At 47.6% G+C, this 14,454-nt stretch overlaps 1 protein-coding gene across 6 annotated transcripts in view; it reads left to right on the top strand.

Moving 5' to 3' along the window:
• Window positions 1-14,454, top strand: part of ABCA1 (ATP binding cassette subfamily A member 1) — a 114,407-nt gene that overhangs the window by 87,529 nt on the left and 12,424 nt on the right. For 5 of the 6 annotated variants that reach the window (XR_004971195.1, XM_036330153.1, XM_036330155.1 and 2 more), the window contains 11 exons: window positions 578-676; window positions 3,068-3,257; window positions 4,136-4,230; window positions 5,383-5,415; window positions 6,801-6,906; window positions 7,542-7,616; window positions 8,127-8,296; window positions 9,544-9,721; window positions 11,742-11,857; window positions 11,965-12,109; window positions 13,568-13,691. Coding sequence is in view for 5 of the 6 variants with exons in the window: in XM_036330153.1 (XP_036186046.1) it covers window positions 578-676; window positions 3,068-3,257; window positions 4,136-4,230; window positions 5,383-5,415; window positions 6,801-6,906; window positions 7,542-7,616; window positions 8,127-8,296; window positions 9,544-9,721; window positions 11,742-11,857; window positions 11,965-12,109; window positions 13,568-13,691 (1,331 nt within the window). In the remaining variant the exon portion in view is untranslated. The remainder of the gene's footprint in view (window positions 1-577; window positions 677-3,067; window positions 3,258-4,135; window positions 4,231-5,382; window positions 5,416-6,800; window positions 6,907-7,541; window positions 7,617-8,126; window positions 8,297-9,543; window positions 9,722-11,741; window positions 11,858-11,964; window positions 12,110-13,567; window positions 13,692-14,454) is intronic. The other variant, XM_036330156.1, reaches the window with a different exon arrangement.

Below are 14,454 nucleotides of genomic sequence, written 5' to 3' on the forward strand. Positions count from 1 at the left end.
ATGGGAGTCGGTCTTTCTTTCTGTGACCCCACCTTCCTGCCTAGTGCAGGTGACTTTATTCTTTCCTCTCCCAGCTGCTGACCCCGATTGCCCAGGGCTGTGGAGCGTGGACTGTCTTTGTGTTTGTAACCTGAGCCCATTACTGTTTGTGTGATCCCAGTGTCCGTGCAAACATGCAGCCAGTAAAGTCCGCCTCCAGTAATATCCTGGCTCTCTGTACCTCCTGGGTAATTGTGGAAGTATTTTTGAAATACGGATCCTTAATGAATTCATTTACTTTTTGCTAAAATATGTATGTCAACGTGTATAAGTATGTGTGTATATACATGTGCGCGCACACCTCTGTACATACAGTTTTTTACACAAGCCCCACTTTGGAGTGCTGTATGTTACGGTGATATCAAGTGTATGGCTCGAGTCTGAGCTCCTTGTGGATGGGCTCTGTTTTATTCATTGCTGTTTTAAGAGCTTGGCACACAGGAATTACTTAATAAAGCATTTGTTTTTAAAAAACTTCCTCCTTCAAATGTATGGTTTTAATGAATCGCTGAGCTGGCTGCCTCTTCTGTTCCCATAGTAACGACGCTCCCGAGGACATGGGCACCCAGGAGCTCCTGAATGCCCTCACCCGAGAGCCCGGCTTCGGGACCCGCTGTATGGAGGGGAACCCTATCCCGTGAGTGCCCTTCAGCTACGCCACCCTCCGCGCTGGTTTCCTGTGCTTGCCGCCTGGCTTGGTCTCGAATGCACTGCATTTTTTATCCGCTGTATGCCACACTGTGACCACCATCGTTTGCCCTTTGAGCCGTTTTGTTTTTAATGTTTAAAAAGCTGACATAGTAATCTAATACGACCACCTAGGAACATACCTAACAGACTAGGGGGATATTCTAACAGCCTGCAAAGCAAAATACTGCAGGTGCTTGTTCGCTGCTTTATGAATGAATACTTAATGTAAATAGCACTTTATACTTCCTGCTCCAGAGCTTTCCCCCCGCCCTCCCTCCTGTGCCTAAATGCAGGGGGCTGCCAGTGTGTAGGAGTTGCAGTTTTGCTCATCAGCTTCTTGACTCTAACAGCCGAAAAGGTGATGGAGTTTTTTAAAAGTTGACATTTTCTTCTTTTAGAGTTGCCTATTTTTATTGCATTCTCTTTCAAAATCCTTGAAGAAAAAGAGGTGGTATATAGATAAACTCTCTTAAAGACCCATAGACGAAGTAGGTCTGTGGGGAAGGTACATCCAGTGATGGTTGTGAGTAAAGACAGTGGACAGAGGTGAGCTTCTGGGAGCCCAATGAGGGGAGAGGTGGTTCCAAGTTCCCAGGCTCAGGTAGAATTTGCAGGTAAGCTTGTTAGCCACAAACTGAGGAGTTGTGGAGAGTGTGGGAATGTGCAGAAATACTGGGAAAGGGCTAACTTCAATCCCAGGTTTTAAAGGGCAGATACAGACCCTGGGCCTACAGGGTTTTAGAGCAGCTTCTAGTGATTGTGTACCTGTTATCTCTTATTAATTGGATATTTACTAAATGTTTGTTAATACTTAATGGGTGGTAAATCCTAGCAGCCAATATCATCAGCTCCTAAAGAAGAAGATGACTACAGTGGAGAAGGACAGAGAGGCATCCTATCTGGATGTCATGATTCTTTTGAGGAGATTGCACTTGACAGTTTTGTAGGTGAGATAGAAGAATGAGAGGAGATGGTGACAGGCGGATGGAGGCAGCACCTGCCAGCTGAGCAGCGTGCTCTCAGTGCCAGCCTGGGAAGCTCGTGGGAGCCAGTTCTGGGTTGAGGTCTCGCCAACAGCACAGGAGAGGCAGGGCCCCGACATCAGAGGGCTCCCCGCCATGAGGCCCAGCACCATGGGACGTGTGTTGGGGGCAGTCAGTAGAAAGTAGTGGAACGGAGGGACGTTTGACGGGGACACTTCCCTGGGGCCTCAGCCACTTGTGTGCAGGTTTTAGGAAGGAAACTCAGGAAGGAGCCCTGGCTTCCCTGGAAGTCTCCATTTCACTGGGGCACCTTACAGAGAGCTAGAGAGCAGTCCACAGAACCGTTCATTTGGTCAGTGGCTGTGCTTTAAATTGTAGAACTTTGGAACTGGAAGGGATAGGAAATGACTTGTTGAAATGTGACTTATTGAAACAAGTCATTCTATATTTTTATTTTACTGTTGGAGAAAATAAGCCCTGAGAGGGCAGGTGACGTGTTGATGATCTCGCAGTGATTCAGAGCTCAAGTCAGGCATGAACAGCCCAGCTCTCCATGTACCAATCGCTCTAACCACCCCCCCGCCTTCCTACCCCCTTCCCCCCCAATTCTCTACTTGTTTTGAAACATAAAGTGAATCTTGACATTGTCTACGGATTATCAGCACATTGGGCATAAAACTGAGACCCCTTCCCAGGCCTGTGTCATCCGGCTCCTGCCTCCTTCTCTGTCTCATAGGCTATCACGTTCCAGCCATGCCGTCCTCCTGCTGTTCCTTCCACAGGAACCTCAGGGCCTTTGCACCTGCGCTTCCTGCTGCTTCTGGTTGTCACATTCTGTCCCTCCAAATCTCTCCCTGGCCCAGCCTTTATGTTCTGGCCAAAGTGTATCACCTCTTCATGCAACTCCTTTCCTACCAGTCATGCTCCCGTACCTTGCTACATGTTTTCCCATTTAAGATGACATTTAATCATCATCCAACTCTTCGATGGGAACATAAACTCCATGAAGGCAGGGACTTTGTCTTGTTCACTCCAGACTCTCAAATATGCAGAAGAGTGTCTGGCACAGAGTTGATGCTCATTTGAGCGTTTTGGAGTGAACACATGGGTGAGTGACTGAATGCTGGTGGATTGGATCGACTGGAGTTCCGTATATGAGCATCTGGGCCCTCTGCATCCCATTGTCCATATCTGTGAAGTGAGCTCACAGCTTACACATCTTTGGAGGGATCAGATAATCAGATGGGGAGGGGTCGATGCATGTCTGCAGGTGTGATTGATGGATCCTGTGCCCCTGAGGTGACAGGAAACCCAGGCCCTCTGGGTGACCTGGCCTTGCTGTCCTCCCTGTGCAGAGACGTGCCCTGCTTGGTGGGAGAGGAGGAGTGGACCACGGCCCCCGTTCCCCAGACCATCACGGACCTCTTCCAGAACGGGAACTGGACGATGGAGAACCCCTCACCTACCTGCCAGTGCAGCAGCGAGAAAATCAAGAAGATGCTGCCCGTGTGTCCCCTGGGGGCCGGGGGGCTGCCTCCTCCACAGGTGAGTCCCTCTCCAGGTGTGACTGAGCAGGCAGGGGCGAAGGGTGGGCTGGGGCAGAAGGGCGGGGTGACAGAGCAGGAGGGTCTCTTTCAGTCTTGATCTTCGTTCTTGTCACAGGGAATAGCATGTGAGTTTTGAGGGGAGGAAGCTTGAACCACCTTATTCCTATATCTGAGTGAGCTTAGCCTGTTCCTTTATTTGGAAGAGACTTGTTTGCGTTAAAACCAGAACACAACCCTCTGGACCAATGGGCTACGGGAGATGCACGGTGCCCTCTCCGAGTGGGGGTGTCACAGGACAGGCCCTGCTTTCTCCCCGGCTTGGCCTTAGGGCGGCTGGCCCATCACTGTCTGAGGGTCTTGTTGAGTCTGACATTCTCTATGAGTCTGACATTCTCTATGAGTCTGAGCATGGGACGCAGTTGTGATCTATTTTTTTTCTGAGAACAGCTTCAGGATGAGGCTTGCTTGTGAAAACTGTCCGCTGCCCTATCGGCATCCAGGTTGCGGGTTCCGGTTACGTCTTTCTAAAATAATAGCTAATCTATTCATCTGTGTGACACCACTGAACAAAGAGCTCACCAAGCATAGTCAGTGATGCTGCTCCGTAAAGACCTTTGTGACTATGAGGAATAGATTGTACAGTCTATGGTTTCCAGAATAATTTCCTGGGGAACTTTTTGGAGTGCCTTAAGTGTACGGCCAGAGTCAGGGGTAGAATGAATCCGGCTTTGGTGGCTGGCTTAGGGTATGTGGGCATTGTGGGCAGGGTCTTGTGGTGTGTTTCTGAGGGACACGTGTCAATGTAGTCCTTGATTTGCTTCTTGTCTCAATTCTGGTCCATAAAAGCACATGTGCTTGGTTTTTCTGTAACAACAGAGAAAGCAGAACACGGAGGACATCCTTCAGAACCTGACGGGGAGAAACATCTCGGATTACCTGGTGAAGACATACGTGCAGATCATAGCCAAAAGGTCATTCTTTGCTAAACTCAGTCCTTGCTCTGTCATGACTGATCAGAGGAATTTAAGACCTAAAGATAGTAGACCGAGTAGTGGGGGAGACATCATATTTTTACCCGATGTTGCCTTGGAAGCTTAGAGTGCTCTTTCAAAGTAGACAAGATGAGAAGTATTATGAACATTCAGGTTGACAACTTACCAAGCATAGATTGAGTTTGCCTGGTTCCAGAATGAAAATAAATCGGGATTCAAATTCTAATTCTGCCACCTCCTAGCTCTTTGACGAATGTTAACTGGTTATCCTTTTAATGTTGATGCTGCATCACTTGATGTCCAATGTGAAAGCAATGCTGCTCTTATGAGTTGTTGCGAGGACTGAATGATATATACAAACACCTCCCACGGTGGGGATGCATGGCAGCCTGGGCCGTGGAGTGGGGAAGAGCCATGGAGCTTCCTGGGGCCTCGCAGCCTAACGCTGACTACTTAGCTCAGGGGCGGGGACCCTTCTTTCTGCCAAGGGCCATTTGGATGTTTATAACATCATTCAGTCACGGGCCATCCAAAATTATCCACTTAAAAATGAGCCTGTTATATTTGGTTAAACATTTTTAATTGACTCGCTACTTGGTGGTCAGGGCCTTAATAGGGCCAGACCAAGTGCTTCTGTGGGCTTCCATGGCCCGCAGGCTAGATGCTCCCACCCCTGATGGACCCGCTGCTCCTTCCCCCGGCTTTGGTCAGCTGGGCCTCTCGGAGTTCTCAGTGGCTCTAAATGACAAGGGTGTGCTTGAATGACAGCTACTGTGTGTTTCCAACGAAGAGGCACAACCTCTCCCTATGTCATCCCTAATTGATGTACGACTTTGAATTTTAGACGTTTCTAGTTTGATTACATCTTTGTCTATAAGATGTAATGGTTTCTGAATTGGTTTAATCCAGGGCATGGTTTTCATGTACATAAGATTTTAAGAATGGGAGGAAAAATGGACATGCCGATTAGGGCTTCTTCCCATCGGCAAAAACCTGCACCATCAGCTTGATCCTGGGATTACTTCCGTCCCTTCGTTGTGTCCTCAGGTAGAGATTGACTCCTTTTGTGTCATCAGGAATAGGATCCGTGTTGCTCTGAACTGACTTTTGGTTTGTCTCTGGTCTCTGCAGCTTAAAGAACAAGATCTGGGTGAACGAGTTTAGGTGAGTTGACCTCTTCCTGTGCTTTCCCCGGACCTCCTGTCGGTCAGGAGTGTGGTTCTGATGCAGGAATCGTGGGCCCCGGGAAGTTGTTAGTTTTGGGATGGCGTTGCCCTCAGTGTTGCTACTCAGCACCAGCTGCCCCTGCAGATGCATGTGAATGCTGGGCACACTGATCTCCTCGAGGAGGCACAGAGGCTTTTTCTGGTGCGATTTAACAGGAAGCACCATGTTGTGAGGGGAAAACCTACGCCAGCTACACTTTGCCCCCAAACCAGATTCCCAGGGGTTCTCTTGGATGAAATAAGATGAATCAACACCATATACTCTCACTGTATTTCAACCCATCTATCCCTCTGGGATTTGAAGGAACAGGTGGGATCAGGGAAGAGCAGAAGGGAGAGTTGTTGAAGCTCATTAACATCTTATAAACAATGGGCTACTTTATGTGGCTGCCCCACAAGGTGGCTCTTTGACACTGCTTTCCACTTCTCCTTGCCTTTTTCCTGAGGGCCAGGCCCCACAGAACTGTGAACAGAGCAGACTGGGGCGCCTCCAGTTGTCCTCATGCTAGGAACAAGCCCAGGCCGCTGGGCTCGTTATAGTAAACCTCTGGCCTCTCGGTCAGTGCCTTCACTCCTTGTCCTGACTTCCCATCTGCTCGACTTTTTTATTATTATTTTATTTAAAAATATTTTAATATATATTTATTGATTTCAGAGAGGAAGGGAGAGGGAGAGAGAGATAGAAACATTAATGATGAGAATCATTGATTCGCTGCCTTCTGCAGGCCCCCTACTGGGGATAGAGCCCACAACCCAGGCATGTGCCCTGGCCAGGAATTGAACAGTGACCTCCTGATTCATAGGTCGATGCTCAACACTGAGCCACACTGGCCGGGCTCATCTGCTTGTCTTGAGACCCAAGTCCAGGCCTGAGCACCAGGGTGGGAGGAGCTGCTTCTGTCTATAGCAGCCGTGGGCAAACTACGGCCCGCGGGCCAGATCCGGCCCGTTTGAAATGAATAAAACTAAAAGAAAAAAAGACCGTACCCTTTTATGTAATGGTGTTTACTTTGAATTTATATTAGTTCACACAAACACTCCATCCATGCTTTTTTTCCGTCCCTCTGGTCCAGTTTAAGAACCATTGTGGCCCTTGAGTCAAAAAGTTTGCCCACCCCTGGTCTATAGTCAGGCCCAGACCCTTCCTACTTGGGCAGGAACCCTAAGGGTAAGGAAAGAGATTGCCGGAATCCACTAGAGGAGTCCAGTGGTAACTTCCTCTTGGTCCTGCTTTGAAGAAGCAGTTCGCCTGCGGGAAACACGTGGTGCCCAGGGTCCCGTGCCCTGTGCTGCCTGTGTTTTAACCTCAGGCTGTTCTTCCAGGTACGGCGGCTTTTCCCTGGGTGTCAGCAATTCTCACGCACTTCCTCCAAGTCAAGAAGTTAACGATGCCATCAGGCAAATAAAGAAACACTTGAATCTGGCCAAGGTACGGTGTCCCTCCCAGGACATGTCAGAAAGGGGCCCAGAGCTGCTGCTGGTACAGGGGAGCAGTTGGCAGGGGCATCCGATCACTGAGCACCTCCTTGTGTAAGACTTGAGTACATAGTCGTCTTGAGTAGTTAGGGTCTTGTGCCAGCCAACACTGAGCTGGGACTCAGTGACCAGTTAGGATCTGAAAGTGTTCAACGGGTGTTAGGACTCACTAAGCATTCACTTCATTTCTCTGTGCCTGGAGTTTCCTATTTTTAATTAAGAATTGAGGGGGTCAGACGATGGGGGACGCTGGGATCACAGATGCAGGGATAGTCCTTGAGACTGTATCTCTGTTTTGAGGACCAGACCCCACGAGGGTAGCTCTGGGCCCTAGGATGACGCCAGGGGAACATTTTTGAAGACTCCCCACCCCTGAGGTAGAGACAGACGTGGGAGTCTTGGGACTTTGAATCACAAGCCTTGCCGGTGGTTCCTTCGAGACTCATGGCTCATGGCAACAGCGGTGCTTTAGATTTCTGGTGGCTTCAGCTTTTATTTTAATGAACAAGGTAGTCACGGTGCCCGTCCTAAGGTTGTCCTGCTGCTCCTGCGAGCCATCTGAGCTGAGGCAGGTTCTGTCGTCCACAGGACAGCTCTTCAAATCGATTTCTCAGCAGTTTGGGAAGGTTCATGACAGGACTGGACACGAAAAACAACGTCAAGGTAAAGCCCTTTGTTCAGTAGCTTCTTGATGCACAGTAACCCTGTGTTCAGCTCCTGAGCACACTGATGGGGTAGGCACGACAGAGAGAGCAGTCTAGTAGCCTCACCAGCGAGGACGTAAAATGCAGTGATTCAGAGTTTGCTTTGCCCCCAGACACAGCAGGCGAACCATTGTGACCCTGACCAGATTACTTGTGCTCTCTAAGCCTCAGTTTCCTAACCTCTACCGTGGAGACAGTACTCAGGCTCTCTCAAAGCCGTGATGAAGATTAAATGAGTTAAACATAGAGGGTAGCCGGCACCGTGCCTGGCCACACGGTCAGTGCTTGGTATACCTGGTTGCCCTTACTGCTTCGCCACATTCTCTGACCATAATGTTTTGTCTCGGTGTATGACTGGGATTCCTGAAATTTACAGGCGTGTGTGTGTGTGTGTGTGTGTGTGTGTGTGCACCCACCTCCAAGAACAGGGTTTGGGAGCGTTACCTTGTACCTCTGTGTTTTATTTCAGGTGTGGTTCAATAACAAGGGGTGGCATGCCATCAGCTCTTTCTTGAATGTCATCAACAACGCCATTCTGCGGGCCAACCTGCAGAAGGGGGCGAACCCCAGTCAGTACGGGATCACTGCTTTCAACCACCCCCTGAACCTCACCAAGCAGCAGCTCTCGGAAGTGGCTCTGTAAGTAGCTATGTCTCCATGGACCAGGTGGGGGCAGGAGAGGGTGTTGAGGGTAATGGAGGAATGGAGGAAGGAACCCTGACGCTGGTTGTGTGTAACAGATTGGGAAACACTTATATTAGTATATGTCTGGTTTGGTCCAGGCTCTGGACAGAATACGATCAGGTTAGGAATTGGCTGGCAGGGATTAAAGTGCCAAAGATAAATAAATGACTCATTTATGTAAAAACCATTACATTTAGTGGATTCATGTGAGTTAAGTTGTTAATAACATCCCCCAAATATTGTAACTCGCCATAAATATAGTGTTTAATAAAAAAAGCAGAAGCCCATCCTCAACTGTCTTTTCGCTGGTTTTAAACTTGGTGAAACATGCTTTTATCAGCTTGTGTTTTTAATTCCTGAGTTGTGTGTAAGTGTGCGAGGTTAAAGCCAGTACACACTAGGCAAAGTGTATATAGCCTTTGGAATTGTGGAGATCTGGGTTCTAGATGTATGGTGTTAAACGAGACAGTTCATGTAAGTTGCCAAGTTTAGCATTTGGTTTATATTCAACACATGTTGGGTCCCTTTCCAGTATAAGGGGCATGGCACAGTTATTATTTTTGCTTAACTTGTATAAAGTATCAATATATGTCACTGGGATCTTTATACCGAGCTTATATAACATTTATATGTATAATTTATATTAAACCCTGTTTATTGAGCTTATAAGGCCACTCTTCTTATAAGCATCTGATAGATGTGTTAGACTGATAGGCCACACACTGTTTTCAAATTTATTTACAGCCAGAAATGAAGTTATTTGAATGGTTTCACACTAACATTTCTGCTTTATTTAATTTTCAATCTATACTTGTCCTTTGTGAGTGAAAATTCACAACTCATTGCTCTTATAAGGTCATTAGGCCACTCTGACTCCCATTAATAGTTCATTATGACACTGGCTCTTTGTAACTTCAGTGGAATCAGTTTTGCATTTGAATTGTCAGGTGGCGGGGGGGGGGGGAGCGGGGGGTTGGTTTGCTTTGTTTTATTCTTTTTTACTTGAAAATAATAATTGTTAGCCCTGAAAAAAAAAAAATTTGGTGAGCAGGTTATTTTTTCCCCGGGCTATGCTCAGATGTTTGTGTGTGTGTGTGTGTGTGTGTGTGTGTGTGTGTGTGTGTCCCCATGTCCATGTATCCTTCTGATGGAGTCTTCAGTTGCATCAGTGGCCCCTCATGTCCTCACTGCCTCTTTTCCAGGATGACCACATCGGTGGATGTCCTCGTGTCCATCTGTGTTATCTTCGCCATGTCCTTCGTCCCGGCCAGCTTTGTCGTGTTCCTGATCCAGGAGCGGGTCAGCAAGGCGAAGCACCTGCAGTTCATCAGCGGGGTGAAGCCCGTCATCTACTGGCTCTCCAATTTTGTCTGGGACATGGTAAGGGCACCGCTGTGCCACTGTGTGTAAATCTCCAGCGGGATCATGCACGGATGACAGAGCCCCTGGCTCTCGTTAGGATGTCCTTGCTCATCTAAAGATGAATGAGAGAGAAAATGACAGAGGCATTGTAATGAAGTGCAATGTACTTAAGGAACATTGAGTACAGTGCCCATCCCACACTGGAAAGGAAATCTGTCCGCTCTGACGGCAGTTAATATCACTACCACCTAATTCCTAATGTAGAACTTGTCAAAGAGACATGGACGGGGAAGCCAGTCCAAACTCCAATGCCTGTAACCTGTCTGATAGGGTTGAACCTCCAGAGTCAGGGTGTTCTTTGTCTTACGAGGAAATCTGTCTGTCATTTGAAAACTTGGCACATTTTACCTGAAGCGTATCCATCTATTGCAAACACGTTTTCACGCCAGCTACAATGCATTGCTTTTGTTCAGACCAATATGGAGGTCTTCAAAGAAGTTCCAGTTCTCAGAAAGTGGAGTTGAAATAGATCTCCCTCTGAGTTCCATTAATTGTGAGCCATACAGAGCACACGTAATGCTTCTCCCACCGGATAGCCCCTCAGATAAGACAACTTTCACTGAACCTAAGTCTTCCCCAGATAAGATGATCTACGAGGACACATTTTGTAATCTCTAAAGCACAGTACCCGTGTGAGTGATGATGATGCGCAAGCCTCTCGGACTTGTCATTCTTGATTTGACTGCCTTTGTGTGGCCACGCTCCATATTGTTAATGTCCCTTTTGAAAAGTGAAACCCAGAACTAGCCTTGTGTGCAGGCTGCGGTCTGAGTGGTTATGAGCCTAGAGGGAGTTGATCTGTATCCCTGACTTTATTACACAACCCAAGGGCGTCGGGTTTGGAAGTAGCACTGTCTTGGTGGCCATTGGGTAGTGAACTGAAATCTCTAGTTGACAGGTGTTATTAAATGGGCCTCTTTCCCTCTGTACCAATGCAGTTGACGTTTTTGAGTCCAAACTTTATGTTTATCCCTGTTAAACTGCATTTTGTTTAGTGTCCATTTGCTTTTATCTTGATCCAGTAATTAACTTTATTCAGTAAACGCATTCTGAGTGCTCACTGCGTGTCTGACTCCACCACACACAGGAGCTTCAGAGATGAAAGACCAAGTCCTGAACTCAGGAATGTCACTCTCCTTCCTATGTGTCATCTGTCCCTCCCGTGCTTTCAAGCCTCTAAAGTTTGCTCTAATCGTGTCTCCATCTAAGTTGTTGGTAAACACATTGAGTAGAATGAGACTGAAGCAGAGCCTTGTGGTCTGAAGCTGCAAATTCTTGCATCTGACAAGCCCGCTCTCATATCCCTCCCAGTGCTCTGTTCTGCCAGCGAAGAATTCTCACAATTGTCTCGTGGTCAGGTCTTTATTTGTGCATTAAAAAATTATTTTTATTTTTCTAGAGAATTTTTGTAGGAGTTTATTTGTGTCAAACTGACACGACATATGCGGGGAAGCCATATCTCAAGGGCTCTCTACTTGTGCATTTTAATTCTTGATACACTGTCAGGACAGACTCTAAGATTATCCTCAGTGTGATGAAGCAATTCTGACATTCACATTAGAAGCACTTACCTCATAAATAGATTATATGTGAGATTGAACTTGGGCAGACTGTAACATGGCATTAATGATGAAACCGACACAGTCATCTTTGGGAAGAAGAATGGAAGCTTATTTGCTGCCTGGGAAATTGAAATTACTCTGACTGGGGATCCATCGTTCAGTAAGTTTACTGAGCGTGACACCTTGGCTCAGCTCTTGGAAAGACAGCAAGGGCATTCAGTTTATAAAATCAGCCAAGGGTAAATGCTTGTCAAAATGTATTGTTCAGTGTATGATTAGTAGTTTAGGCGGCTTTATTAAATCAGAGTTATTCTCCAGCATGTTAACTGCCCTTTCTTGTCCGACGATAGTGAACACTTGGGCTGTACTGTATCTTTGACGTAGGGACGAACTTGATTTCCTTGTTTCACTTTCAGTGCAACTATGTGGTCCCTGCCACGCTGGTCATCATCATCTTCATCTGCTTCCAGCAGAAGTCCTACGTGTCCTCCACCAACCTGCCCGTGCTAGCCCTCCTGCTCCTGCTGTATGGGTAAGGTGCCCCTGGGTGGCGGGCAGCAGTGGGTGAGGTATACGGTGCCCAATGTCGGAGGGAAGGCGGGGGGCACCCAGTGGACATTTGTCTCTGTGCCTCCCCAGGTGGTCGATCACACCGCTCATGTACCCCGCCTCCTTCGTGTTCAAGATCCCCAGCACCGCCTACGTCGTCCTCACCAGCGTGAACCTCTTCATCGGGATCAACGGCAGCGTGGCCACCTTCGTGCTGGAGCTCTTCACCGACAACGTGAGTTCCGCAGGGAGAGCAGCTGCGCTGGGCTGAGCATCTCCGGGAGCCGGGACAGAGTTTCATCACGATCCCACTCCACACGTCTGTGGCATCACACCACCCACCGCTCTGTCCTGTATCCGGTTCTCTCTTCCTCGGCTTCCTTTTCCTTACATTTCTCTCATCAAACCCGTCCGTTTCCTTCGACAAGTTCTTTTATACTCCTACTGCCTACATGTTGCTTTTCCCATCTTTTTTCACCTTCCGTCTTTGCTTTCCACTTCTGGTGCCGTCTCTGGCTGGCGCCATTCCTTCCGGAGGCTCTTACCAGCATCTCTCTCGGTGCTGTGTGTTGTTCTCTCTCAATTCTGTGCCTTTAGCCCCGAAGGCTCCCTGGAACTCTAGTCTTGCATTCTCACTTGCCTGGTGCAGAGCTCCATCTCCATAATTTACAGATACCCCAGGCTCGACATGTCCTGATTATCTTTCCCCCTAGAACCTACTGCTTCTCTGCCTTTTCCTGTCACACTGGGTGGCGTTGCCATCCACCCAGTCCCCCGAGCTGGCGACGTTTGAGTCATCTTATGTGCTTTGCTTCTGTTTATTTCCTACATTCAACTGGTTACCGTGTCAGGTCTTCCAGCTACAGATCCCGTAAAGAAGGGTCCCTGTCCATTCCTGTCGTCCCCTTGGTCCACCTCTTGGTCCAAACACTTGAACTTGGCACATCGGACCTTCCAGAGGTACATCCTCTTCCCCAAGAGGCTGCAGTCGCAGCTGAGTTGCTCCTTAAACCCTGTGGGCCTGGCTTAAAATCCCTTCCTCTGTCCCAGAGGCCCCTAGCATCTGACTGACTCGTCCTGCTTGAGCTCCGATGTGGAACTTTATTTTCCTGCCCAATGGGAGGTGCTCCCAGAGCCCTCAGTTCATGCTCCATACAACACATACCCAACTGTGTAGTAATTTCCTGTTTCCTGTCACTCTTCCTCAGAACAAGGACTATTTCTTACTGACCTTGGCCTCCCCTGGGCCCTAGCACGTGCATTCAGCACATAGCAACGTACTCAGTTGTTTGATAGCTGGCTAGTGCTGGCTCAATGTGTTCAAGAAGAATTGTTTAAATGACCACAAAATCCGGGAACTGAACTCTTGATCCAGACATGAGCAGTTGGCTTTTAAAATGCTAAGCAAATATTTTGGTGGATTTGCTTCTGATTAAACATAACCATGTTTCCCAACTTTGCTTATATTTCTCCATACTCATAGGATCATTCCAAATTTTCTAGAGAGCAAAGGTTTTATTAAGTTGCATATCATCAGCTACGGCTGCTGCTAGTTACCGGGATCTGAAATCAAAGGCTCAGCTCGACCTCAGGGAACCAGATGTCTTCTCCACGCTCATACCTCTGACCTTGATACGCTTTTAGTTTAAACCACCAATGACAGTCTCCCTCTGTCTTATTTTTTTTTTTTTAGAAGCTGAATAACATCAATGATATCCTGAAGTCTGTGTTCTTGATCTTCCCGCACTTCTGCCTGGGTCGGGGGCTCATTGACATGGTGAAAAACCAGGCCATGGCTGATGCCCTGGAAAGGTTCGGTGAGTGCCAGCAGTAGTCGGAGGCCTTTATTAGAGGTGGCGGCATGCATGCGCCTTGCGACTCTGGCCTTTGTTTTGGAACGAGGCTGGTGACGGGGCACAGGACTCCCCTCGACCGTCAGGGCTGGAAACAACACAGCTGGTTGTGGCATGGGTCTTGTGACAGGACCATTTGTGCCTGAGAAGTGAGAGGGCTATTCCACAGGTAGGGAGAAGACTGCCTTTAGCTTGAATCCAGTGCCTGATGCCACTGGTTGGGATTGTCAAAGTCACTGCGAAAGTCAAACCAGAGCCTTGAGAATGTGGCACACAGGCAGCGAATCCCAAGGAAAGATGCAAACTCAGGCTCATTAGGACACGCATGGGTCTGGGGCTGTGGCCATACATTATCTTTCACGTAGTCTATACAAAGGGAATTACTGCAGCTCTTTCTACCTTATGGTCTTTAGAAGTATTTGTCCTGTGGCTACATCACTATTCTTTATCCACTGGCTCCTGTCAGTTAGATGGGTCATATTATTTAGGACAGAGACTTTTTTTTTTTTTCCAATTTGGAGGTACAAAGGAGATGTATAAGGAATTTAAAACAATATTTATATAAAACCAGGTGATTTGATTGAGTCACTAGGTTATATTACATGCTACTGAGAGGGGGCATCTTTCTAAAGTGCTCTCTAATCTTTCTTTGGGGAACTTATAATCTGTTAAAATACTGATGGTAAAAATTACCCTGGATTGTTGCCTTCTTACAAAGGATTTTGGC

The sequence above is a fragment of the Myotis myotis genome, unplaced genomic scaffold, assembly GCF_014108235.1.
Source record: "Myotis myotis isolate mMyoMyo1 unplaced genomic scaffold, mMyoMyo1.p scaffold_m19_p_12, whole genome shotgun sequence".
NCBI classification, from domain to species: domain Eukaryota; kingdom Metazoa; phylum Chordata; class Mammalia; order Chiroptera; family Vespertilionidae; genus Myotis; species Myotis myotis.